Below are 27,135 nucleotides of genomic sequence, written 5' to 3' on the forward strand. Positions count from 1 at the left end.
CATTGGGGATTTTTAGGAGATATTGGGGATTTTTAAGGAACATTGGGGATTTTTAGGAGATATTGGGTAGGGTAAAGGGAACTTAGGAATCATGGCGGTCCTCGGGAAATGATACCTTTGGGGAATCTAATCAACAAGTTGGACATTTTAGGAGAAGTTGGGGATTCTTAAGTAACATTGGGGATTTTTAGGAGATATTGGGGATTTTTAAGGAACATTGGGGGTTTTTAGGAGATATTGGGGAGGGTAAAGGGAACTTAGGAATCATGGGGGTCCTTGGGAAATGTTACCTTTGAGGAATCTAATCAACAAGTTGGACATTTTAGGAGAAGTTAGGGATTCTTAAAGAACATTGGGGATTTTCAGGAGATATTGGGGATTTTTAAGGAACATTGGGGATTTTTAGGAGATATTGGGGATTTTAAGGAACATTGGGGATTTTTAGGAGATATTGGGTAGGGTAAAGGGAACTTAGGAATCATGGCGGTCCTCGGGAAATGATACCTTTGGGGAATCTAATCAACAAGTTGGACATTTTAGGAGAAGTAGGGGATTCTTAAGAAACATTGGGGATTTTTAGGAGATATTGGGGATTTTTAAGGAACACTGGGGGTTTTAAGGAGATATTGGGGAGGGTAAAGGTAACTTAGGAATCATGGGGGTCCTAGGGAAATGATACCTTTGAGGAATCTAATCAACAAGTTGAACATTTTAGGAGAAGTTGGGGATTCTTAAGGGACATTGGGGATTTTTAGGAGATATTGGGTAGGGTAAAGGGAACTTAGGAATCATGGCGGTTCTCGGGAAATGATACCTTTGAGGAATCTTATCAACAAGTTGGACATTTTAGGAGAAGTTAGGGATTCTTAAGGGACATTGGGGATTTTTAGGAGATATTGGGGAGGGTAAAGGGAACTTAGAAATCATGGAGGTCCTTGGGAAATGATACCTTTGGGGAATCTAATCAACAAGTTGGACATTTTAGGAGAAGTTGGGGATTCTTAAGGGACATTTGGGATGATGATTCTTATGTTTCCTTTACCCTCTCCAATATCTCGTAAAAATCCCCAATGTTCCATAAAAATCCCCAATATCTTTTAAAATGTCCAACTTGTTGATTAGATTTCCCAAAGGTATCATTTCCCAAGGACGGCCATGTTTCCTAAGTTCCCTTTACCCTCCAAAATATCTCCTAAAAATTCCCAATGTTTCTAATGAATCCCTTCTCCTGAACTATCCAGCTTGTTGATTAGATTTCCCAAAGGTATCATTTCCCAAGGATCCCCATGATTTCCAAGTTCCCTTTACCCTCCCCAATATCGCCTAAAATCCCCAATGTCCCTTAAGAATCCCCAACTTCTCCTAAGAGGACCCCCATGATTCCTAAGTTCCCTTTTCCCCATCCCAATATCTCCTAAAAATCCCCAATGTTCCTTAAAAATCCCCAATATCTCCTAAAAATTACCAATGTTCCTTAAGAATCCCCAGCTTCTCCTAAAATGTCCGACTTGTCGATTAGATTCCTCAAAGGTATCATTTCCCGAGGACCGCTATGATTCCATAGTTCCCTTTACCCTACCCAATATCTCGTAAAAATCCCCAATGTTCCATAAAAATCCCCAATATCTTTTAAAATGTCCAACTTGTTGATTAGATTTCCCAAAGGTATCATTTCCCAAGGACGGCCATGTTTCCTAAGTTCCCTTTACCCTCCAAAATATCTCCTAAAAATTCCCAATGTTTCTAATGAATCCCTAACTTCTCCTGAACTATCCAGCTTGTTGATTAGATTTCCCAAAGGTATCATTTCCCAAGGATCCCCATGATTTCCAAGTTCCCTTTACCCTCCCCAATATCGCCTAAAAATCCCCAATGTCCCTTAAGAATCCCCAACTTCTCCTAAGAGGACCCCCATGATTCCTAAGTTCCCTTTTCCCCATCCCAATATCTCCTAAAAATCCCCAATGTTCCTTAAAAATCCCCAATATCTCCTAAAAATTACCAATGTTCCTTAAGAATCCCCAGCTTCTCCTAAAATGTCCGACTTGTCGATTAGATTCCTCAAAGGCGTCATTTCCCGAAGACCGCCATGATTCCTTAGTTCCCTTTACCCTACCCAATATCTCGTAAAAATCTTCAATGTTCCTTAAAAATCCCCAATGTTCCTTAGAGATGCCCAATATCTCCTAAATATCCCCAATGTTCATTAAGATTCCCCAACTTCTCCTAAAATGTCCAACTTGTTGATTAGATTCCTCAAAGGTATCATTTCCCAAGGATCCTCATGATTCCTAAGTTCCCTTTACCCTACCCAATATCTCCTAAAAATCTCCAATGTTCCTTAAATATCCCAAATATCTCCTAAAAATCCCCAATGTCCCTTGAGAAGCCCCAACTTCTCCTGAAATGTCCGACTTGTCGATTAGATTCCTCAAAGGTATCACTTCCCAAGGACCCCCATGATTCCTAAGTTCCCTTTACCCGCCCCAATATTTCCTAAAAATCCCCAATGTTCATTAAAAATCCCCAATATCTCCTTAAAATCCCCAATATCTCCCTAAAATCCTCAATGTCCATTAAGAATCCCCAACTTCTCCTAAAATGTCCAACTTGTTGATTAGATTCCCCAAGGGGCTGTCCATAAACCACGTGGTCATTTTTTTGGGACTCCTCAGACCCCCCCCCTCCCCCCGCGTGGTCATAAGTCCATACAAAATTTTTTATTCGTCCATACAAAATGCTCATTGGCTGAACCTCCCCCCCCCTCATGACCACGTGGTTTATGGACAGCCCCAAAGGTATCATTTCCCGAGGACCGCCATGATTCCTTAGTTCCCTTTACCCTACCCAATATCTCGTAAAAATCCCCAATATTCCTTAAGAATCCCCAACTTTTCCTAAGAGGACCCGCATGATTCCTAAGTTCCCTTTTCCCCTTCCAAATATCGCCTAAAAATCCCCAATGTCCCTTAAGAATCCCCAACTTCTTCTAAAATGTCCAACTTGTTGATTAGATTCCCCAAAGGTATCATTTCCCAAGGACCTCCATGATTTCTAAGTTCCCTTTACCCTCCCCAATATCTCCTAAAAATCCCCAATGTTCCTTAAGAATCCCCAATATCTATTAAAAATCCCCAATGTCCCTAAAGAATCCCCAACTTCTCCTAAAATGTCCAACTTGTTGATTAGATTCCTCAAAGGTATCATTTCCCGAGGACCGCCATGACTCCTTAGTTCCCTTTACCCTCCCAATATCTCCTAAAAATCCCCAATGTTCCTTAAGAATCCCCAACTTTTCCTAAGAGGACCCGCATGATTCCTAAGTTCCCTTTTCCCCTTCCAAATATCTCCTAAAAACCTTCAATGTTCCTTAAAAATCCCCAATGTTCCTTAAAAATGCCCAATATCTCCCAAAAATCCCCAATGTTCCTTAAAAATCCCCAATATCTCGTAAAAATCCCCAATGTTCCTTAAAAATCCCCAACTTCTCCTAAAATGGCCAATTTGTTGATTAGATTCCCCAAAGGTAACATTTCCCAAGGACCCCCATGACTCCTAAGTTCCCTTTACCCTCCCCAATATCTCCTTAAAATCCCCAATGTTCCTTAAGAATCCCCAACTTTTCCTAAGAGGACCCGCATGATTCCTAAGTTTCCTTTTCCCCTTCCCAATATCGCCTTAAAATCCTCAATGACCCTTAAGAATCCCCAACTTCTCCTAAAATGTCCAACTTGTTGATTAGATTCCCCAAAGGTATCGTTTCCCAAGGACCCCCATGACTCCTAAGTTCCCTTTACCCTCCCCAATATCTCCTAAAAATTCCCAATGTTCCTTAAGAATCCCCAACTTTTCCTAGGAGGACCCGCATGATTCCTAAGTTCCCTTTTCCCCTTCCCAATATCGCCTAAAAATCCCCAATGCACCTTAAGAATCCCCAACTTCTCCTAAAATGTCCAACTTGTTGATTAGATTCCTCAAAGGTATCATTTCCCAAGGATCCTCATTTTCCTAAGATCCCTTTATCCTACCCAATATCTCCTAAAAATCTCCAATGTTCCTTAAATATCCCAAATATCTCCATAAAATCCCCAATGTCCCTTAAGAATCCCCAACTTCTCCTAAAATGTCCGACTTGTCGATTAGATTCCTCGAAGGTATCACTTCCCAAGGACCCCCATGATTCCTAAGTTCCCTTTACCCGCCCCAATATCTCCTAAAAATCCCCAATGTTCCTTAAAATCCCCAATATCTCCTTAAAATCCCCAATATCTCCTTAAAATCCTCAATGTCCATTAAGAATCCCCAACTTCTCCTAAAATGTCCGACTTGTCGATTAGATTCCTCAAAGGTATCACTTCCCAAGGACCCCCATGATTCCTTAGTTCCCTTTACCCTACCCAATATCTCGTAAAAATCCCCAATATTCCTTAAGAATCCCCAACTTTTCCTAAGAGGACCCGCATGATTCCTAAGTTCCCTTTTCCCCTTCCAAATATCGCCTAAAAATCCCCAATGTCCCTTAAGAATCCTCAACTTCTTCTAAAATGTCCAACTTGTTGATTAGATTCCTCAAAGGTATCATTTCCCGAGGACCGCCATGACTCCTTAGTTCCCTTTACCCTCCCAATATCTCCTAAAAATCCCCAATGTTCCTTAAGAATCCCCAACTTTTCCTAAGAGGACCCGCATGATTCCTAAGTTCCCTTTTCCCCTTCCAAATATCGCCTAAAAATCCCCAATGTCCCTTAAGAATCCTCAACTTCTTCTAAAATGTCCAACTTGTTGATTAGATTCCCAAGGACCTCCATGATTTCTAAGTTCCCTTTACCCTCCCCAATATCTCCTAAAAATTCCCAATGTTCCTTAAGAATCCCCAATATCTCCTAAAAATCCCCAATGTCCCTTAAGAATCCCCAACTTCTCCTAAAATGTCCAACTTGTTGATTAGATTCCTCAAAGGTATCACTTCCCGAGGACCGCCATGACTCCTAAGTTTCCTTTACCCTCCCAATATCTCCTAAAAATCCCCAATGTTCCTTAAGAATCCCCAATATCTCCTAAAAATCCCCAATGTCCCTTAAGAATCCCCAACTTCTCCTAAAATGTCCAACTTGTTGATTAGATTCCTCAAAGGTATCACTTCCCGAGGACCGCCATGACTCCTAAGTTTCCTTTACCCTCCCAATATCTCCTAAAAATCCCCAATGTCCCTTAAGAATCCCCAACTTCTTCTAAAATGTCCAACTTGTTGATTAGATTCCCCAAAGGTATCATTTCCCAAGGACCTCCATGATTTCTAAGTTCCCTTTACCCTCCCCAATATCTCGTAAAAATCCCCAATGTTCCTTAAAAATCCCCAATATCTTCTAAAATGGCCAACTTGTTGATTAGATTCCCCAAAGGTATCATTTCCCAAGGATCCCCCATGATTGGTTCCAAAGGAATTTATTGCTGTATGTTTTACAACTGAGCTGAGAAACAGGCTCTGTCCCAGTGGGAATATTATGCAAGAAATAAGAAGAATCATTATCCTTGCACATCATACAAAAAAAAATTAAATGCATCAAATAAGTGCCTGCTCTAAATTGCCGCACGCACAGGCCCCCCATCTGAACAGCACCGCAACAGCACGCTAAAACTGCTCAGCACTAAAATGTGTAAGACCTACTCATAAGTGCATAATTTCCAGACCACACAAAAATGTGTAGCAGTTACACATTCTCAAAAAACAGCTCGTACACTCTTCTAGATGCGAAATGTTGATTTTTTTTTGTTTTCCAAGGTCACTAGTAGTCCTACCTAGATTGGCGTGCAAAAATTTTTGCGATTTTAACAATTTTGCGGACACTGGAGCTGATTTTGTAAATGTGCAAGGGTTACACATTTTTGGTGTAGTCTGGAAATTATGCAATTTAGTGCTGAGCGGCGTTAGCGTGAGAGCTACGAGTGCGAAGGATTTAAATGGTTGCTCTTGTAAATACACTTTCGTCGGCGCTTTCCTTTCGCTCCGTCGAAAAACAAGTTAACTGCACGTCGCACTTAGTATGCGCAAATCCAAACTCCGCCTCGAATGATTCCACAGGCGGAGATGTGACGCGACAAAGAGCGAGCTCGTTTTCTGTATGCGATGACATCACCAGCAGCCAAGCCAGCAGCAGTAGTCGTCCTCATGCCGTGGAGCAACAGCACACGAACGCACGACGGATAGGGTGATGACCATTGTTTTGGCATGAAGTTAATGCAATTTGGAACGTTATTTTCAAAAACATTTTTTGGCTTAACTACAAAAGATAGAGTTTTGGTGTCAAAGAAACATTTTTAGGGAATAAGTTCGTGCATGTTTTGTAGAAGAACTTTTTTAACAAAAGCTTCATTTTCATATTTAAATCATCAAAAATGTCCAAAAAAGAGTCGATTTTTACGACCAATTTTGCATTATTTTTCAATTTAAGGCCTTTTAAACTATTTTTACAAAGTTTACGTCCAAGAGACTAAGAAAGTAGAAGTAATTAGCTTTCAATTCGTGCGCTGAGAAAGTTTGTACGATTGATAGTTTAGTAGATATAGGACTTCAAAGATAACCAAAAATTAAAAACTTAAAATGTGATTAACTCACTTAGCAGTGATTTCCGACCCTATGTTCCATGGAAACTTTTTCATCTCTCATCAAGACCTATCAGCCCTGAAAATATCCAAAACCCGGAACCAAACACCCTGTATATTCACCTTAACCACCGCTCGAAGATAAGCCACACAGCCATAAGCGTTTTCGCTTGCATCGGCGAAAACATGCAGTTGCAACGTATCGTGATCAATTGGGGATGCTGAAGAAAAATAGCAGCGAGGGATTCTTATAGCTTCAATCGTTGGAATTTCTGCGGTCCATCGCTGCCATTTAGATGCGGATTCGTCGTCGATTTTATCATCCCATGCGCATCCAGAGCGCCACAAGTCCTGGATGATGAGTTTTCCATGAATTGTAAGAGGCGATAGGTATCCATGTGGGTCAAATAAGCTCATAACACAGCTGGACACTTGACGCTTCGTTGGTCGTACATCACCGGTGACAAACGGTTCCAAATCGTTGCGGAATGTTGTCGAGAACAGGAACACATCTTCCGACGGATCCCAAGAAACTCCTAGAACCCTTTCTGTAGAGCTGGCTTTGGAACTGAAGTGCACAAGGTGGTTTGATCCGGGTTCACCCATCTTATCGAGGAAAACGGACGAGTTGGAAACCCAGCTGCGGATGTGAAATCCAGCTTTGGAATGAATCATTCTTACCTCGAGAGCCCGCTTTACAGCTTGGTCAACAGCATCGGTGCTATCTAAATAATCGTCGACATAATGTTTGTCGACGATTGCCTCGACTGCATCCGGGTATTGCTCAGCGTAGGCCTGCGCATTCTTATTTTTAATGTACTGCGCAGAGCATGGCGATGAAGTCGAACCAAACGTTGCCACATCCATAACGTAGGTTTGAGGTGGACCAAACGGATCATTACGATAGAGGAAACGCTGGGATTGCTTGTCACTTCGCCGAATTCGAATCTGGTGATACATTTCCATGATATCGCCCCCAAAGGCAATTGGTCGTTCACGGAAATGGTACAGAACGACGGGTAGATTGGTTAACAGATCCGGGCCCTTGAGAAGTGCAGAATTCAACGACGAACCATTCACCGCTGCCGCCGCATCCCACACTAGGCGCACCTTAGAAGGCTTCTTCGGGTTGAGTACCACATTCAGCGGAAGGTACCATACTTTTCCAGGTACCGCATCTTCCAAATCTTGTGCGGTGAGTTTGTGCGCATACCCCTTTTTTAAGTAATCTTCGATTTGCTTGGACACGTTCTGCTGCAGCTCTGGGTTCTTGGGCAGCCTTTTTTTCAGATTTTTCATACGCTTGACCGCCATGGGAAAACTGTCCGGCAGTTGCGGATTGTCCTCCTTCCACAACAGACCAGTTTCGTACCGATCTCCAACCCGAACAGTGGTCTTTTCCAGCAAATCTCTAGCACGACGGTCCGCCGCTGATTCTGGCAGCATAGTCACTGAGATTCCAGATTGTTCCAAAACATAGTGACTTCGAAGTAGTTCGTGGAGCTCAACATCTGCCGCATTTTGAACTTCGTGGTGACCTCCAAATCCTGCTGACGCTTCAACTCCTTCTTGTGGTCCATAGACCGTCCAACCAAGATGTGTACGGACTGCAATCGGTTCTCCGATATTGCCGATACGTGACTCTAAAGGTGCATAGACGTGGAGATGTTTCAGTCCAATCAATATTTTGGGAGATCCGTTTCGATAGTCGGATACTGGCAGCCCTTTCAAGTGTCGATATTTCGCTGCGACGGTGGAGAAGTCCAATGTCTGTTTTGGTAGCTCCAGTTGATCAACGGTGTGCACATTTTTTAAAACAAACGTTTCGGCCGAGTTTCTTCCCGCGATCGAGAGATGAACTGCTTTGGACTCGCGTTCAACTCGTGTTATTCCTGCCGTCCACTTTACCACAATTGGCTGGGAAACTCCTTCCAACTTGATCAGATCCACCACTGATTTTTCTACGAATGAGTAGGATGCGCCTTCGTCGAGAAAGGCGAGTACGTCCACAGACCGTTCGCCATTAGTCAGCCTAACCGGAACCATTCGAAATATGATGGGTTGCTGTACATGCACATCGTGTACGATACAATCAGTTGTCAGCGGTACCGTCGGGCGTTGGTTGTTTGGTGGATGAAGTAACGGATGATGACGTTCTTCACACGACCCAATGTTACATTTTATCTTGAATCGGCATCGCACTTGACCATGTTCGTTGAGGCAAATATTGCATAATTTCCACCGATTGACTTCATTCATTCGCTGTTCCCAGGAGAGTTTGCTGAAATCTTCACAGTACCTGACTCGATGGTCTGTTCGATTACAGATTCGGCACGGCTTTCGACCTTCATCCCGTTGTTCCGGTTTTTTGATAAACCGAGCATCTGAAGTGGAAGACACTGTGCCACTTGATCGCTGATTATCCATTTCACCTATGTGTGTGTGCAAAAATCCTTCTGGATGTTTCTCTCTTCGCTTCGAATCTCGCTTGTCTTTTCCAATTCGCTGGGTCTGCTCCAGATGCATCTCTCCGAAGAGCGTTACTTCGCTGGCATCGGCGACTATTTCCGATAGAAAATCCGCAAACGTAGTCAACGTCACTTCCACTTGCCGTCGTTTATAGCGCACCCATTCGAGCTTGGTGGTCGAAGGTAACTTGTCCACTAACTCCTGAATTAGCATAGGATTAATCAGGTGATCCCGGAGGCCAGCAGCAATGAGGTGATCACTTAGTTGCTGTACAACGACCCCGAATTTGATGAACGTTTGCAGTCGATCGATTCTAGGAGGTTCTGCCTTTCTAGCTTTTGACACTAATGTTTGGAGAAGAAGCTCCGGTCTGCCATAGAGGTTCCTCAGGGTTTCGATGACTGCCGGTACGGTTTGTGGAAGCAATAACCTGCTTCTAACCGCTTCGAGAGCAACTCCTTTTATGCTTTCCTGCAATCTGCCAAGATTCTCCAGATTCGACCAGTTACACGCTTTGTTGCTGTTGCACCAACTACTGTAAAATAGTGGCCACTCTTCAGGCCGTCCGGTGAAGACCGGCAACTTTTGAAATGGTCCTTTTCGAGCGGCGAGTTGTGCCTTGGTTAAACCAGGTTCTTCTCGTAGCTCCCGGTGGTCATCGTCGTTGCTGAATTCGCTGTCTTCACTCGAGGAGTGCTGATCGTGGTGTGACTGGAATCTTGTAGTTGCTCCATCAAGGGTTCTACAGAGCGCCGGCCGACATCTTAGTGGAGATAGATTCAGCCCGGATGCACTATTCGCTGGTTGATTGCTTCTTGGCTCGACGCCAACAGGTGTAGAATTTTTCGGATAGGCGCCTCGGCGATCAACGGTTTCTTGTTGTTGCGCTTGTTTCGCCGGATTTTGCGGTCGATCCCCCAACATCCTGTCGTTTACAGCATCGTTGTTTGCCTCTTTGCTGCTCGTAGCTCCAATGGCAGTAGTATTCGACCGTCTGTGATCTTCAGATATTTCCTCCTTTCTTTTCTGGAACTTTGCTTCAGCCATCCTCTTCATCTGCTGCATCTCCCGCTCTAGTTCAAGCTCCGCAAGTCGCGTTTGTTCTTGGCGCTCCAGCTCCCGTTGGAAATTCCGCAGCTTGATCTGTTTCATCAGTTCCAGGTTTTGCTTATGGGCTTCGTCGGCTTCTTGTTGCTCCTTTTCGTTGGCTATCCACAGCTCGCTAGTTTTGTATCCAGGGTCACTCGCCGTGGTATTTCTGCAAGCCTCGCAGGTCCACGATACATCTTTGATCTCGTCTGTGACGTCCACGCAGGAAAAGTGGAACCAGCGCTTACAGACATCGCAGTATACCATCTGTCGGTCTGCGTGATTCGGCTGATCGCAAAGTCCGCAGTCATAGCTGGTGGCATTGAGGTTAGAATCATCTTCATTACCACTCATCATCAATTTTTGAGTTTTGTTCGGACGGGTAAAAGTAAAACCTTTTTTGCAGCAAACCAGTTTTATTGGGTGTAGCTCAAAACTGAAAAGAGTAGATTTATTCCATATAAGTAACAAATTTTCAATAAATTTTAGAATATCATTCCGGCTTACATTGATGGTTTCCTTCATATGAAATACCAAATCCAAACAAGAACTGTATAGAGATTGTGACTACAACCTAAGAATTCACATCGTTAGTTACATAATAAACTAGTAGAAAGAATGTAGATACTCACAACGTGTAGATAATAGTTAATATAATAAAGAAAGTAATTTAATTTAGAATAACAAATTTGCCACGTTATCAAACCAACTTTTTGTAGCCTTTTCGTTTTCCTTTCGGTCTTCTTCGTCTCCAGCTTCTAATTGTCAAGAGATCTGTCAACCCATACGTCACCCGCAGCCAATCCAGTTCTAGAGCGCAGTGGTGCCATCAAACACTTTTAGCCATTTTGGCAACCCCCTGACCCCAACACAATCCGGAATATCCCCGGAATGGTTCCGGATTTTGCATGGCCACCTGAGTATGATAAACTAGCACCAATTTATGATCGATTGAGGGTGACTTCAAAAAAATCGGATGAAAATTGACGAAATGCCAGCACTCTGAAAATGAGTTGTCGAGGGTCGGGTACGTGAAGGTTAAAACCACGGTCGAAGGAAATGTAGCCAGTGTTACGTCTGTTTGTCTGTGACAGAAGGTGGTAAAGTTTGGGGTTCTGGTTCCCCTCAGGCCCAAAATACGATAGGAAAGTAAAAATGATTTTCATCTACTTCGTCTCTAGTTGAAATGTTGCATTGCAAAGCTCAATGGTTCCCAAGCTGGAATCACGCGTCAAGCTAATTTCGCAAGAACAGAAAGTCCTTGGAAAATGTGTGAATGTTTTTATGGTTCTGCGTCTAAAGGGCAATATACAGGACTATACCTCCGAGAGGTCTCCACATCAGCTCTGGCTCCGGGCCCCCACAATCCTTGATCCGGGCCTTACAATATAATGGTGTTATAAACCACAGGGGTTTCTTTATTTTAATGGGTGATGGGATTCGGACACCGGAAAAACAGCCGATTTGAAGGTACGGAAATAACGCGAAACAGTTTTTTTTTAACTTAGGTACTTGGGTACAGTTCGGTTTGGTTGTTTTGATCTAACTGACAGCAGCACAAGAGCCGCGCAAAATACACTCTTCAGGTGTGTTTAGGCAGAAGGCCCATAAATTATACTCTTATTTATGCTCCTAGGCTGATTGCCGAGCGGAGACGTCGAAACGGTCCCGGAGTCAATCCCTTGGTCAGAATGCCGGCTTCCTGTCTCTCTGATGACACGTACTTAAATTCGATGCTTCCATTCTGCACCATCTCCTTCACGAAGTTATGTTTCAGCTTACTCCGATCTCTTGGTTCCTCCATCACTCTAATGGCAGACTGATTGTCTTCAAAGTACGGAACCGGCGCTTTGATCTGCAAGCTCAATTCCTTCAACAATCGAACGATCCATATTCCTTCACATGCCACCTCGCAAAGTGCCACCATCTCAGCCTCGGTGGATAACAGTGACACTGTTCGCTGCTTCCGTGTCGCCCATATTGTAGTGCACCCGTACACCTTAAACAGGTACCCCGAGACGGATCATCGATCGGCAACGTCGTCCCTACGTCAATCATTCCCTTATCATATCGCAGCACACGTTTCAAAAATGTCCAAAGTTGCTCGAAATCCAAGCTTCGTGATGACTCGGTGGAACCGATCATTCCACGCCTTGGAGGCCTACTTAAGGCCATAAAGGGATCGGTTCAGTCGGCAGACTAGCCCGTCGCCGCACTCAAAACCCTCTGGCTGAACCAAGAATATTTCTTCGGTCAGGTCTCCGTTGAGGAACGCTGTCCGAACGTCCATTTGATGGATCAACATCCGTTCCTGATTGGCCAGAGCGAGCATTATCCTTAACGTGTCCACTTTCGCGACCGGCGAGTAGGTCTCGGTGTAGTCGAACCCGTTGACCGTTGACTGAAGCCGCGCGCTACCAACCGAGCCTTGTATCGGTCTGGTTCCCGGCCTTCTTCAGGTTTGACTCGAAACACCCACTTGCATGTGATCTCGCATGAGATAGCATGTTGCTCCTCAGGTAGCTTCGTGAGTGTCCACGACTTGTTCTTCATTAACGCGTCCATCTCCTCCTCGATTGCTATCTTCCATTGTAGCCAATCCGGTCTCATTTTCAATTCGATCACAGTGGATGGCAAGTTCCCCACGTAATCTATAGCGCCGAGCGCGAAGCCTGCGAACGTCATATCATAGTCTTTTTGCCACTCCAGTGGCCGACGGTTGTGACCAGAAGACTCCGCCACAGAAAATGGCTCCGCAACTTCTTCAACGAAACTGTCGTAAACCTCGGACTTCGCGTCGCTGTCTTCGCCATCCTGCTGCTCCTGATTCGAAACTTGCTCAACATTATCGTTACCAGGCAGTTCGGGCTCCTCCTCACGGTCAGGGTCATCTTCGGTCTCGGCGACCGAATCTATTCGAATCCGAGCCATCTTCACGAGCTTTGCTGGCTTTTGCTCCTCTCCGCCACCTTGCACACCTTCGTTGATGACAACATCACGAACCGTCACGATTCGCTGCCGACGGGGATCCCAAATGCGATAACCGTTAATGCCGTTACCGATGAACACACCTTTCCAAGTCTTCTCGTCGATTTTTCTTCGGCGCTCCTTCGGAATATGGGAACATGTCAACGAGCCGAACACCCGAAGCTTCGAAACGTCAGGCTTCCGCTTCTCCCACATCTCGAAAGGCCTGATCTTTTCACCAAGGGCAGTAGCAGGACTCCTGTTTTTGAGAAAGCCAGAACGACCGATCGAATCGAAAAGCATTGAGCGAGCTTTTTCCTCCAACGTTCGATTCATGCGCTCCGCCTCGCCGTTCTGTTCAGGCGTGTACGGAACCGTGTACTCCATCTTGATGCTCTTGTCCTTGCAGAACGACCGCAACTCCTTGCCTACACATTCTCCACCATTATTGTCGGTGCGTAGCCGGGAAATCTTGACTTCGAACTTTGCTGTTATCTCCGCCTCGTATTGCTTAAAACATCCTACTGAAGATCTGAAATCATTCGAAGTATTTTTGCAGAAATTTATTTAAAAAAACGCTTTCAGAAAATTATACCAGCTATTATTTAAAATAATCCAGGAGTTGCTTAAAACATTTGTACAAACAATTCTTTTGGGTTTCAAACAAGTAATCCTTCAATAATTCGTCCAGAAATTACTACAGACACGGATTTCTTCAGATTTTTTCCAGGGATTCCTGAGGTTCCCTAAGGAATTCCTCATGGGGTTTCTTCAGAAATTTCTCCAAGAATTCCTGCAGGGAATCACCAGCAAATTCCTTCTATAGTTCTTTCAGGAACAACTTCCAGGATTATTTTAAAAATGCCTGCAAGAACTCTTCTTGGGATTTCTTCGGAAACTCCTTCAGGAATTAATCCAGGATTTCAGGATTTCCTCGGGAATTTCAGCAATTGGGTTCTTTAGGCATATCTGGATTAGTACATAATCGGAATCTCCGTCCAAAAATTAGTCGAAATCCAAAATTGCAGAATTTTTAGTGGACGGGAACTATTTTTAAAATGCATTCAAAGTTTGTATGGAGAATTTTTTTTGTTCGGGGCAAACTGTCATTTTATCGATTGAACTGTCATTCTATCCACGGAAATTAACACTGTTTTGTTTACTTAACCATCAAAACAAAGGAACTGGAGCGCAATAAAATCACGATATACTCAGAAAAATGAGCTCTTTCGATTAGGCTATAGAAAATAACAATATTTTATTCACTAAACAACCCAATTTCTTCAGTACGAAGATTTCCTCAGAAACTCCTTCTGGAATTCCCTTATAAATTGAACTTTGTATTTCTTCTGGAATTCTTCTTGGGATTCCTCCGGGAATTCCTCAAGGGACTGCTCAGGAAACTGCTCAAGGGATTTCTCCAAATATTCCTCTATAAATTCTTCCAGGATTCCTCTGAGAATTCCTGCACGGATTCCTCTAAAAAAATCTACAGGGATTCGTCCAAATATTCTTCCAGAGATTCCTCTAGGGATTCCTCCAGGAATTCCTCCAGGGATTGCTAATGGAATTTATGCAGGTAGTCCTCCAGGAAACCCTCTAGAAATTTCTTAAGGAATTTCTCTAGAGATTCCTCCAGATATTCCCTCAGCATGTCTCCAGGCATTCCCCCAGGAGTTCCTCCAAGGATTTCTATAGGGATTCCTCCAGAATTATCCCAGGAATCCCTACAGGAACTCCTTCAGAAATAATTATCGCAGTTCCTCCAGGAATCTCTCCAGGAAATCCTTCAGGGATTCCTTAAGAAACTCCCTCATGAATTTCTCACAGAGTTAATCCAGGAATTACTCTAAGAATTCCTGCATATATTTCTCTAGAAATTTCTTCAGGAATTATTCCAGGTATTCCTTAAGGATTTCATCCAAGCATTTCTCCGTGAACTCCTCCAGGAATTATCCCAGGTAAATTCAGAAATTTCTTCAGGAAATATTCCAGGGATTCATCCGAAAATTTTACCAAAAATTTCTTCTCCAGGATTTTTTTCATGGATCCTCCAGAAATTGCCCCAGGAATACATCAGGAATTCTTCAGGGCTTCCTCTGAGGATTCTTCCAGAGATTCCTCCAGGAATTCCTCTGATGATTCCTCTAGTATTTCATCAAAGAATCCTTCCAGAAATTGCTCTAGCAATTCCTCCTGGAATTTTTCGGGAAATTCCTTAAAGAACTCCTCCAGATATTCATCTGGAAATTCCTCTACGAATTTCTTCAGAAATTTCTCCAGGCATTTCTCCAAAACTCCTTTAGAGATTCCTCCAGGAAATAATTCAAGGATTCCTCCAGGAATTCTCCCAGGGATAGTTCCACGGAATTGCCCCAAGAATTCCTCTAGGGATTTCTTCTCTGAAGATTCCTCCAGGAACTCATCAAGAGGTTTCTTCAGCATTACCCCAGGAATTCCTTTAAAAATTCCTCCAGACATTGATCCTAGAGTTCCTCTTGGAATTTCTACAGAAATTGCTACCGCAATTTTCTTCAGAAATTCCTCCCGGATTCCATGAACTCCTCCCGAAATTCCTCCAGGAAATCCTCCAGGGTTTTTTTTAAGGAACTCTCTCTCTCTCTCTCCTTGGCGTAACGTCCTCACTGGGACAAAGCCTGCTTCTCAGCTTAGTGTTCTATGAGCACTTCCACAGTTTTTAACTGAGAGTTTCCTCTGCCAATGTCCATTTTGCATGTGTATATCGTGTGGCAGGCACGAAGATACTCTATGCCCAAGGAAGTCAAGGAAATTTCCTTTACGAAAAGATCCTGGACCGACCGGGAATCGAACCCGTCACCCTCAGCATGGTCATGCTGAATACCCGTGCGTTTACCGCCTCGGCTATATGGGCCCCATTTTTTAAGGAACTACCCCAGAAATTTCTCCTGGAATTATTTCAGATATTTTCTAGGCATTTCTCGAGGAACTTCTCCAGAAATTCCACCAAGAATTCCTCCATGAATTGGTCCAAGAATTCCCCTGTGATTTTTTTTTTTTTTTTCAAAAATTCCTACAGCAGTTCATCCACGAATTTCTGCAGGAAATCCTCCAAGGATCTCTCCAGGAATTCGTCCTGGGGAATTCTCTAGGGATTTCTCCAGGAATTCTTCTTAGGTTTCCGACAGGAATTTGTCCAGAAGTTCCTCCAGGCATTCTTCCTCAGGATTTTCTAGAAATTGCTCCAGGGATTCCTCCAGGGATTTTTCCAAGAGTTTCTCTAGAAATTTCTCTAAGGTTTCCTCCAGGAATTCCTCAAGAGGTTTTTTTAGAATTAGTTCAGGAATTTCTTTAGAAATGCCTCCAGGAAGGAATTCCTTCAGGTATTGATTCAGGAATTTCTTCCGAAATTCCTAAAGCAATTCCTCCAGGAATTTCCCCAAGAATTCCTAAAGGGACGTATCCAGGAATTCTTCCTGGGTTTCTGACAGGAATTTGTCCAGAAGTTCCGTCAGGCATTTCTTCTGAGGTTCCTTCAAAAAATTTCTTCAGGGATTTTTTCCAAGAATTCCCAAAGGGATTCTTCCAAGAATTTCTGTAGAAATATCTCTAAGGATTCCTTCTAGAATTTCCCAAAAGGGTTCTTTTGAAATTTCTCCAGAGAGTCCTCCTAGAGTTCCTCTAGGGAACCATCCAAGAATTCATCCAGGAATTCCTTCAGGATATCTTCCAGGGTTTGCTCCAGGAATTCATACAGGAATTTCTCCAGGGAGTCCTCAAGTCCATCCAGGGATTGTCCGAGGCATTAGTCCAGGAATTTCTCCATTGATGCTTCCAAGAAATTCTTCAATTATTACTTCAGAAATTCATCCAGGAATTTCTCCAGGGGTTCCACCAGGGATTTGTCCAGAAGATTCTCCAGGATTTCTTCCAGAGATTCATCTAGGAATTGCTTCAAAGATTTCTCCAGGAATTCCTTCTGTGATTTCTCAAAGAATTTCTCTTGGGATTCCTCCAGGAATTCGTTCAGAAATTCCTCAAAGACTGACCGGGGTTGATCACCGTGAACGATTATTATGTGGTTTTATTGGCAATTCACCGATAATTGCCAATAAAACCACATAATAATTCCTCAAAGAATCCATCCAGGAATTTTGTCCAGTAATTCTGACAGAGATTCCTGATACGGTTTCTAAGGATTCCTCCAGGAATTCATCCAAGGATTCCTCGAGGCATATTTTCAGGAATTCCTCCAGGGATTCCTACAGTATGTACTCCAGACATACCTACAGGAATTCCTATAGGGATTTTGCCAAGAATTCCTTCATGGATTACTCCGGGAATTCCTGTAGTGATTCCTTGGGAAATTCCTCTCGGGATCTTTTCAAAAATGTATTCAGGGGTTCGTTTAAAAATTTCAGTAACCCGTCAATCATTTTTTTCCAGGGAATTACTCAAGATTTTTTTCAAGGATTTCCTGAAAAGTTTTTTAATTGCTTGAAGGTTTTCTAGAGGTATTGCTCCAGAGGTTTTTATTGGAATTCTTCAATATAATTTTAGAGGAATACAGTAGCAAGGAAATTCTACAAGAAGTCATCCAGGCATTCTTTCAAATTTATCTCCGAGAAATCTTTAAGAAGTTCATCCACAGATTTATTCAGGAATCCATCAGTGAATTTCTTCAAGAATACTCCCTGCAATTCATGCACAGAAGTTTCCTCATTAAGTCGTACTGCGATTCTTTCGGAAATATATCCTGTGATTCTTACACAGTCACTGTAACTAACTTTAAATATGTAAGTACACTCATGCTAGAAGCGCTTTCGGACATTTCTCCAGGTAATATTTCAGGAATTCATCCAGAGAAGATTATTTCAGAATTCTCCCAGAAACTGTCCAGAAATCCTCCAGGGGAATTCCAGGATTTTTCTCCGGAAATACTTCTAAGAAATTCTTCAAGAATTTCTCCATGGATTCATTGCAGAGATTCTTACTAGGACACCTCATGCTAATATGGGAAAAACACATCTCAATAAGTTCGATGTGCACCCTTTTCAGTTCGTTCTGATTTTCAGCTAAATTCATTCACAATCGGGCGGTGCTAAACTCGTCTGATGTTTGTATGGAGCTTCATCTGGAAAAACCAGAAATTGATCACCGCTACCAGCACCACACTGTTTTGTATAGAATTGGTGAGGTTTTTTTAACGTAAGGTACAAAGCAGTAATGCTTTTCAAGAACATAATGTTATTATCGTATTACGTTTAGTTATAAAATCTATTTGCTGAGCTGCTCAAAAATTTACGGGGAGGCCTGGTGGATTCTGGGGGTGGCCTGGCCCCCAGGTCCCCCTTCTAGCTACGCCAATGGGCTTTGACCCAGTGAGGACGGAAAAAACAACACTATGAGAGCGTTATCCTGTAACTTGGGTAGTGAACTGGCTCTAAACATCTTGCAAATACACATTTACATTTCAAATTTTATAATTTTTCAAAGCAATTGTTAGGCTTCATTCTAACTCATTTCTTGAACCCCTTGTAGATCCTCATTGTCTGAAACGACAACACAATTCAGGCGTGCAATCTCCACTAATACCACCTCCACCGTTGATGCTACATCGTCAATCACTCCTACCAAATGTCCCATATCCCCATTTGCTGCCGCTAAAGTGTCTCAAAAGGAAACAACGATGCGAGAAAAATCCTATCCCCAATGAGCAGAAGGATGAAAAATACTTCGAGAAAAGGAAACGCAACAACGAGGCGGCGAAAAAATCTCGCGATGCAAGAAAACTCCGAGAAGATAGGGTGAGTTATCGCTTTGAAGAACATTGGTTGCAAACTTTCATGCATGTTTGATTTCAGATAGCACTGAAAGCCGCACTTTTAGAACGGGAAAACTCCATCCTGAGATCTCAGGTGTTTGCCCTCCAAGAGGAAGTTTATGCCTTAGCACAAGTACTCTGCTTGAAAAACGCCTCTCAAAATTCTCAACAACAGTAGACAGTAGGGTTAAATCATAAGTAAAACAAATTCTCTAGTCACAATCAACGAGATTCTCGTGCTGCAATTCTTTAAACTGATGAATAATGGATACACTAAAACCTCCATTTAGGTAATGAGTCGGGACTGCCTAAATAGAATTTTTACCTAAATGGATTCATTACCTAAATGGATTCAGTTTATTACCTAAATGGATTACAAGGTTGTAAAGAAGTTCAACAAGGGAGAGTTACTAGGAGATTTAAAGGAGATCATGCGGAGTTTCAGATGGCTTTCAATGAGTTTCAGGAGGGGGAGGGGCTTGAGGGGCGTTTTCGGGGGGTTTGGAGGGTCTTAGATCAGAATTGACATTCAAATGACTAGCTGGGCACGAAACACGAAAAACCTTGCGAAAATCCTGCAAAATTCCGCCAGACTGAAAAAATATTGAATGTCGGGTCAAAGTCGGGTCAATTTTTATCGTATGTTGGGCCATTGTTGGACCAACATCGAACAACTGTTGAGTCTATATTGGGTTTGGTAGCCAAAATAAAAACAGGTGAATGATAGGTTGATGTCGGGTTTGACGTCATCAATGCTGGAGCTGATATCAATGGAATGATGGAAGGATGGTTGATTATCTAAATTTCAGCTGGAAATGACGCTGGATACTGGCACTTTTCAACACTGCATGGGGGAGGGAGGTGCTTAGGGGGCAACATTGCACCCCCCTCCCCCCATATCCATCCCCTAACACCACTCACTACTTCTTTTCCATAAACCAGTCTTATACCTAATCTTAAGTTCTCCAACTGATTTGAACACAATCAAATTCCATTTAGGTAACGTTACCTAAATGGAGGAACCTAAATAGATTTTACCTAAATGGATCCTACCTAAATGGAGGTTTGAGTGTACATACCAGCACGTTTTGTATTTTTTTCTATTTCAATAAAAGTTGATGAAGTTATCTCTGCAGTTGAATAAATAATTAGCCGAGCAGCACACAGGTCAAACGCATTACAACACCCCCCATCATTAATATGACCCGACCGACAACCCTTTTGAGTGAGTCAACAACGATCATAACATTAATTGTGTGACAAGTAACAGGTGGAAGAATTTCCCGCTACAGAGAAAAAATGTGATATAACTGCAGGGGAGTTCGGTGCAAAACATGCCATTAAAGGTAAGGCTTGTCTTATTACCTGTACATTATCGACGTCAGAACATATTAAGACACTAACATCTACTTTGACCAATATCTGGTGATGGTCAAGCTGCGCCCAAAACTCTCCGTCATCAAGAAGAATGTACAGGCCGCCATGGTACGACCTAGAGCAACAGAAGCAACCGGATTTCGCCCGCCCCAGCTTACGCGCAGAATCTCGAGACAGCGTTACCGAACGAGAGTGAGCTCGACGTTGCCTCTTTAGAGAACTGCTGGAGATACAAGCAAGCAGTCTTGGAAGACGCAGCCGAGAACACCGTTGGAGATGAAGAACGAAGTCAACAAACGGAACGAATGGATCGACGAAGAGTACAGGGCAAAGAAATGCGACCATGTGAGAGCTTCTGTACGAATGCCGCCAACAAAGTGCTATCTCATCTCAGTTTATCTCCCGTCATCTGTCATTTAAAACGAATGAATTTATATGGAAAGTTATAGCCGTTATAGCGCATTTAGTTCACCACTGGACTATCGCACTAGTTTTCACGAGTGCGAAAACGCAAATAAAAGTGCGCGATTGCATCCAATCAACTTGGTGTCTTCAGAGCACTTATTCAACATACATCGAAGAAATAGTGCGCCGAAGACATCAATTTGGTTTGATGCACTCGCGCAGTTTTATTTACGTTTTCGCACTTATGAAGACTCAGTGCGCAGTCCAGTGGTGAACTAAATGCGGCTTTATCGGCCGATCGACAACAGATCAGATTTTCACCACATAGCAAATCCTCCAGAAATACTTTTAACTGATGGATGTTGTTTCTGTTCATATAATCCAAGCTAACATACGGACAACTTAAATTGTTCATTTATTGGAGATTATAGTTACCCAATGATTTGATTAGCTACATGTAGGTGAAACACCACACATTCAAACACACAGTTTGATCTTTGAACCACATTGCACACGTTTCCAAACAAAAACAATCAATTGAAGGCAATAAAAAAACAACATCATAAATCAAATATTCAAATTAGTGGCCACATGTTTTATCCCTTCGGCGGCGATGGTTCGTTCTAGTTACATAGTTCGTGCACATAATCACACGCGCTAACGTGGCACCAGCCGATCATCAGCCGAATACCACCAGATGCTGAAATTCTCACCATTATGCAAGGATATACGTAAAACAGTGAGCATTTTTCCTCACCAAGCACTTAGCTTCGATCCGTGTTGCCGAACCGGGGTAATTAATAAAAATGCGCGTCTAATATACTGTCTATACCGCAGTGATTCTCAAACAGCGAGGAGCTCAGGATAATCAATGATAGTATGTTCAGTAGACGTTCGGTCGGTGCAAACGGTTTAACTGCAATGCTTTTTAACTGAAAGTCCGGTAAGTGCAACAAATTTGCAGTTATCGCACCGCTATCCGTCAAAACGGTGCGCCAAGTTAGCCCAAATGAACAATCGAATGAATGTTGCGTTCATTTAACGTCAATTGATGGGTTGTTGACGTTTATCTGACGTTGCAGTTATCGAATTTTGTTCGCTAAGTGAAACGTAAACATGTTGCAGTTATCGAACGTCTATTGTTCGTTGAAATTATAACATGTTCTATATCTCACAGTTAATGTGTAATACTAATTTGAAGCCCATTGTGAAACTTTTCAAATAGGGGAGACTGGGTAGACTTGATCTCTTTTTTGCCGGTAACTAACCCTCAAAGGATGTGGACAACCTTTTATCATACTTTTACTCAAACCTTTTGACCTACTGAACACAAATAATTTTGTTTTCTCTTTAAATTTCTTGAACTTCATTCATTACATTCTAAGATATATTTTAAAACATGAAATGATGGTAGCACCATGGCCTGGTGATGTTCTAGGCAACATATACCGCTCTGGAGTTTTGGTTGTAAGGCCTTTACTGGTAATAGGGTTCATTAGACCCATACTTGTAAACTAGAGCATGCGAGATTGACTCCACATCAATGGGGATTGCTTAGGCCATCCAAATCATTCAAGAGTTAAGGCCTTTATATCTACACTCGTAACAATGCACCGGTTACATTTCAAACTAAGTATTGTGCGTTTTGGTAACCATAGAAGATCAGTTGAATCATATGATACTATATACAAGTATAGGGGCATTCTGGATCATCCAAACTATTCTGAAGTTGAGATATATGGTTTCAATGGATCACTAAAATAACTAAAATGGCCGCTATGAAATGAACAGATAGCGCCACCGTAGCCTTGTGTGTTTGACGTAACTCGACTGCTGTCACTGTGTCATCGTCCATATACGGTGGCGCTTTTGTTTTGATGCGGTGAATAGCGGAAAAGTCGGCTTCAATGATCCATTCGGAATGGTCTATCAATAGACGTGCACAAATATCAGATTTTACCCATTTGAGTCATACATGCAATACAAGCTAGTTTTCCAGAGTATCAGGGATATCTGAGGTCACCTATGTGTTTAAGGCCTTTAGATCTACACTCGTAACAAAGCATCATGCACACCCAAAACTTACTACTGTTTATTTTAGTTGACATAAATGATTATTTTAACCGTACATAATATAATTTAGAGTTGTTTCACATCGTCCAAACCATTCTGAAGCTGAGATATACTGTTTACATTTGTAATGACTCATCATTAAAAGTGCACGAATACCAGAATTCATCCTATTCAGTTCATACATGTGATGCAAGTCGTTCTAGATAAATTTCCAGTACATCAGCGATATCTCAATTATCACTTATACTATTTCATAGTTAAGGCCTCCAGATCTACACTCGTAACAAAGCATCGACTATACTTCAAACTCAGTATAATGCGTTTTGGTAGTCACAGAAGATCAGTCGAATCACGTGATACTTGTATATACACCTTGATCATCTGAACTATTCTGAAAATGAGATGGATTTTTTTTTAATTTGTAATGGTTTATCCAAGGGTTTATCTAAAGGCCTTGATAACAAAACGAGGGGTCTCGATGCAAAGGGACCATTTTGGCGATTTTGTGCAGAGCATATAATAAAATTCTACAGACTTCAAGCGTTTAGGAACTTTGTAACGATTTTTTACGATGTTTAGAAAAATTATAATAAATCGAAGAAAAATGGGTTGATTTTGAAACTCCATACATTTTGTATGGGATGAAAAATTAAAAAAAAACGATCAAAAAAATTATAATAATTTGAAGAAAATTGGGTTGATTTTGAAACTCCATACATTTTGTATGGGATGGATAATTGGCGAAAAACTTTTAAACTCATTTTCTCGAAAGTGGGTATTTATCAATAACACCCTTTTGCTTCCAACCCCCTCAAATATTAGAGATGACCTTAGATATCCCTGATGTTTGGTAAATTTTTCTCAAATTATTTGCAGTAAATACATATGTGAATCAAAAGATATTAATTCTAATATTTTAGTCATTACCTACTCAATCAAAAATTATACATTTTTATCTGTGGTGCATTTTTTCGAGTACAGGCCTTATTGTATATCTTAAAACAGCATGGTTTAGATGATCTGAACAGCTCTAACATACACGACATATGATTAAATTGATCTTATGTGCCTACTAAACTATTCTATACAAAGTTTGAAGTGTAACTGATGCTTTGTTACAAATAAAAAGTTCCACCGAAAATGACGGTTTAATGTTATTTTTTTATTTCTCTCAAATTTTGCATAAGCATTTACGATCGAAAGGAAATTTGCATTATAAGTTCGTCATTTTGACGCTAGCCATCCTTTTTACAAGGGCCTAAGCAGAAAACAAATGAAAATTTTCTAAAAAATATGTCTCGTTTCAGAGATCAAGGATTTAGTCCGATAAGTTGCCTGAAATATTGCCGAAGAGAGCACATCAATCGACAGCACATCCTAGATATATTTTGATGAAAATTTTCAATGATTTTCTGCTTAGGCCCTTGTCAAGAGTAAGCCCAGAGCCAATATGACGAACTGATGATGCAAATTGTCCTTTTTGATCTTGAAAAATGCTTATCCAAATTTAATCCAAATAAAAAAATACAAAAAAAAATCATCGATTTCGAATGGAATGCTTATGTGCCTTCAAATATTCTTGATGATCGGGAAATTGTTCTCCCATTACTTGCATTGCATGTATGAATCAAATAGGCAGTTTCTAATATGTGTGCTTCTCTATTGAAGACCATCACAAATTCAAACCATTCATCTCGTTTTCAGGATAGTTTAGATGATCCAAGTATCTCGTGATTCAACTGATCTTCTATGACTACCAAAACGCATTATACTGAGTTAAACGTGTAACCGATGCTTTGTTACGAATGTAGATCCGGAGGCCTTAACTGTAAAATATTATAGGTGATACTTAAAATAACCCCTGATGCACCAGTAACTTGACTGGAATTCCGTTTCCGACGACTTGCATTGCTTGTATGAATCAAATGGGATAAATACTGATATTCGTGCACATTTATTGGTAGTAAATAGTAATCTTAGCTTCAAAATAGTTTCTATGGTCTAGAACACCTCTAAGTTATATGATGTATGGTGAAACTAATCATGCATGTCTACTAAACTACACAATACTAAGTTCTGGATGTGCACGATGCTTTGTTACGAGTGTAGATCTAAAAGCCTTAAACACATAATATTATAGGTAACCCCAGATATCCCTGACGCTCTGGAAAACTTTCTCCCATGGCCTGTATTGCATGTATGACTCAAATGGGTAAAATCTGAAATTTGTGCACCTCTATTGATAGATCATTCCAAAATTAAACCATATATCTCAACTTGTAACCGTCCGTCGTATCTGCCAATGAGAAATGCCGCAAACGCAGTGGCTTATGCGCCACTCTCTAGATGAGAGACCACTGGTCGTGTATTAAGTTGCCCGACTAAGCTTTTAACAGCATGAGTGCAATCTACTAGGGAGGAATGCTCGAACGGTACCTAGGTATATAACGCAGAAACTAGGTTGCCAAAACTCAAAGTGAATTAACCTGAAGCGAACGCACCGAAGCAGTAAAGTGAACGTATAACGCAAACGTGCTCAACAGACACGTGACTCAAGACTTTCCTGGGTGGACAAAGTTACCTCAGGGCTCGGTAGAAAATGAACGGAGAAACGCAAAGTAATTTAGATTGAATTCATTTGTATTGTCTTCATTTTTTCAAAAGATTCATTTATGTGTAACGTGAAAGTGTATGTGTTGTAGTGTGTGTGACATGGCCATGCTTAACAACATACCTGATCAGGGATTTTATGCTGATGCTGGCAGCTGCTCGAACCGTCAGGGGTGGGTCGACGCTGCGTGACGTCCAGCGGCCGGGGTACCGGCTACAGCGGGTGTCCGAACCTTTTGTTCCAGGGATCACCAGAGCTCCTCGGCAGAAGCGTCGCCGGGAGGGGCACACGTGCGTAAGGGGCCGAAACAACGTTGCGGGAATGGGCTGTGGCTGATGGTCCGATACTCTACCGTCTCCTCTCGTCCGGAAGGCCAACGTGCCTCCAACTGGTTCTCGCCTGTGGGACTACTCAACCACCGTGACGTAATGAAACCTTCCCTCGAAGACTCTCGGCAGGTCGGATGGCCTCTATTCCCGTTTAGCTACCGTAATGGCGGGCCCGCACGGTCCGGAATGGCACTTCGTGGAACGTAGCTGGCCAACGAAGGCCGTAGAGCTTTCAAGCCCGTACAAAAAGCGTCAATCGGACGCTGCTGTCCGATTTGAATCTTTGATTAATTTCTTACAATTAAAGGAATTCAATAAACAATTACCTTTTGTACTATACAAGAATGCACGAGAGCAGAACCTCTGTTCCTCGTGATAGAATACAACTCAAACTATTGTTCGTTGAAAAAGAATAGAATAAAACATTTAAATAAATTACGGTTCACTTTACTGCACTAAATATTCTTCTAATAACTTTTCAATAATTTTAATAATTCACTTTGAACTTTTACACACCTTGGATTATAAAAAAGAAATAATAGATATCACTGAACTGGCTTCTACTCTTCAGCCAAGACTAATTTGGAATGAAACAGTAGTCGCAAAAGGAATATGTCATGCCCTAAAATGCTTAGTCATTTTGCAATACATTCAATATTAACGCATACTTTTATATAAACATTAGACGAAATTATTTCATTTACAGGTCATCTATGTCTAAGTTCTACTACTAACAAGCTTTTATCCTGATAAAGCTTCAAAATTTATGGCTAGAAATTTCAAATTTGCGGCTGATATATCAATGGTTCTTAAAATTATCAAAAGATGCTATAAATTTATAGCACATCTAAAAAATAGCAACAATTAATTTTGAAACGTTTTTTGATAACAGTAACTGTAACTTTACTATAAAATATAAGGTAAAAAAAAGGAAATTTTAACAGAAAGACGAACAACGTTACAAACTTCAGAATAGTTTGGATGATCCAGGATGCCCCTATACTTGTAAAAAATGCTCTGAGCTAACAGAGTTTATAAAAAAAAACAATTTTATTTCACTTAATTGATAGATTACAATAAATATCACTCACTTCACACTCGGAACTGACCCAAAACTCCTACAGCTAAACCTTTTATTGCCTAAACCTATCGACTCAGCAAAACGGTCCCAGCCAAAGTCTGCGTCGATGTCTTCCGATCCGTCGTCGTCCACGTTGGTTGGGCACGCGTTGCCACCTCGATTGGATAATTGGCTAGGTCATCTCTTCCACGTTGCATCGATCGATGGGCCGATCGATGGTGTCTTCTGATTGGCTGACATGTGGGCAAGTCTGTTCCTAACGTGTATATAGTATCATATGATTCAACTGATCTTCTATGACTACCAAAACACACAATACTAAGTTTGA

The 27,135-nt window shown here is 41.8% G+C and overlaps 1 protein-coding gene and 1 long non-coding RNA gene across 2 annotated transcripts in view; one reads left to right on the top strand and one right to left on the bottom strand.

Annotated features, from left to right (window-relative positions):
• Positions 1-19,198, top strand: part of LOC109424542 (uncharacterized) — a 33,511-nt gene extending 14,313 nt beyond the window's left edge. The window contains exons 3-4 of the mRNA XM_019699722.3: positions 18,649-18,914; positions 18,972-19,198. Of these exons, the coding sequence (XP_019555267.3) occupies positions 18,649-18,914; positions 18,972-19,109 (404 nt within the window). The 3' untranslated portion in view covers positions 19,110-19,198. The remainder of the gene's footprint in view (positions 1-18,648; positions 18,915-18,971) is intronic.
• A 6,253-nt stretch (positions 19,199-25,451) lies between these two features.
• Positions 25,452-26,625, bottom strand: LOC115257116 (uncharacterized). The gene is made up of 3 exons (XR_009998560.1): positions 26,243-26,625; positions 26,053-26,118; positions 25,452-25,992 (listed from the first exon to the last, which is right to left on the bottom strand). It is a non-coding gene; the product is annotated as an uncharacterized LOC115257116 (long non-coding RNA).
• Between the last annotated feature and the right edge of the window lie 510 nt (positions 26,626-27,135).

Source organism: Aedes albopictus, chromosome 3, assembly GCF_035046485.1.
Source record: "Aedes albopictus strain Foshan chromosome 3, AalbF5, whole genome shotgun sequence".
Lineage (NCBI taxonomy): Eukaryota > Metazoa > Arthropoda > Insecta > Diptera > Culicidae > Aedes > Aedes albopictus.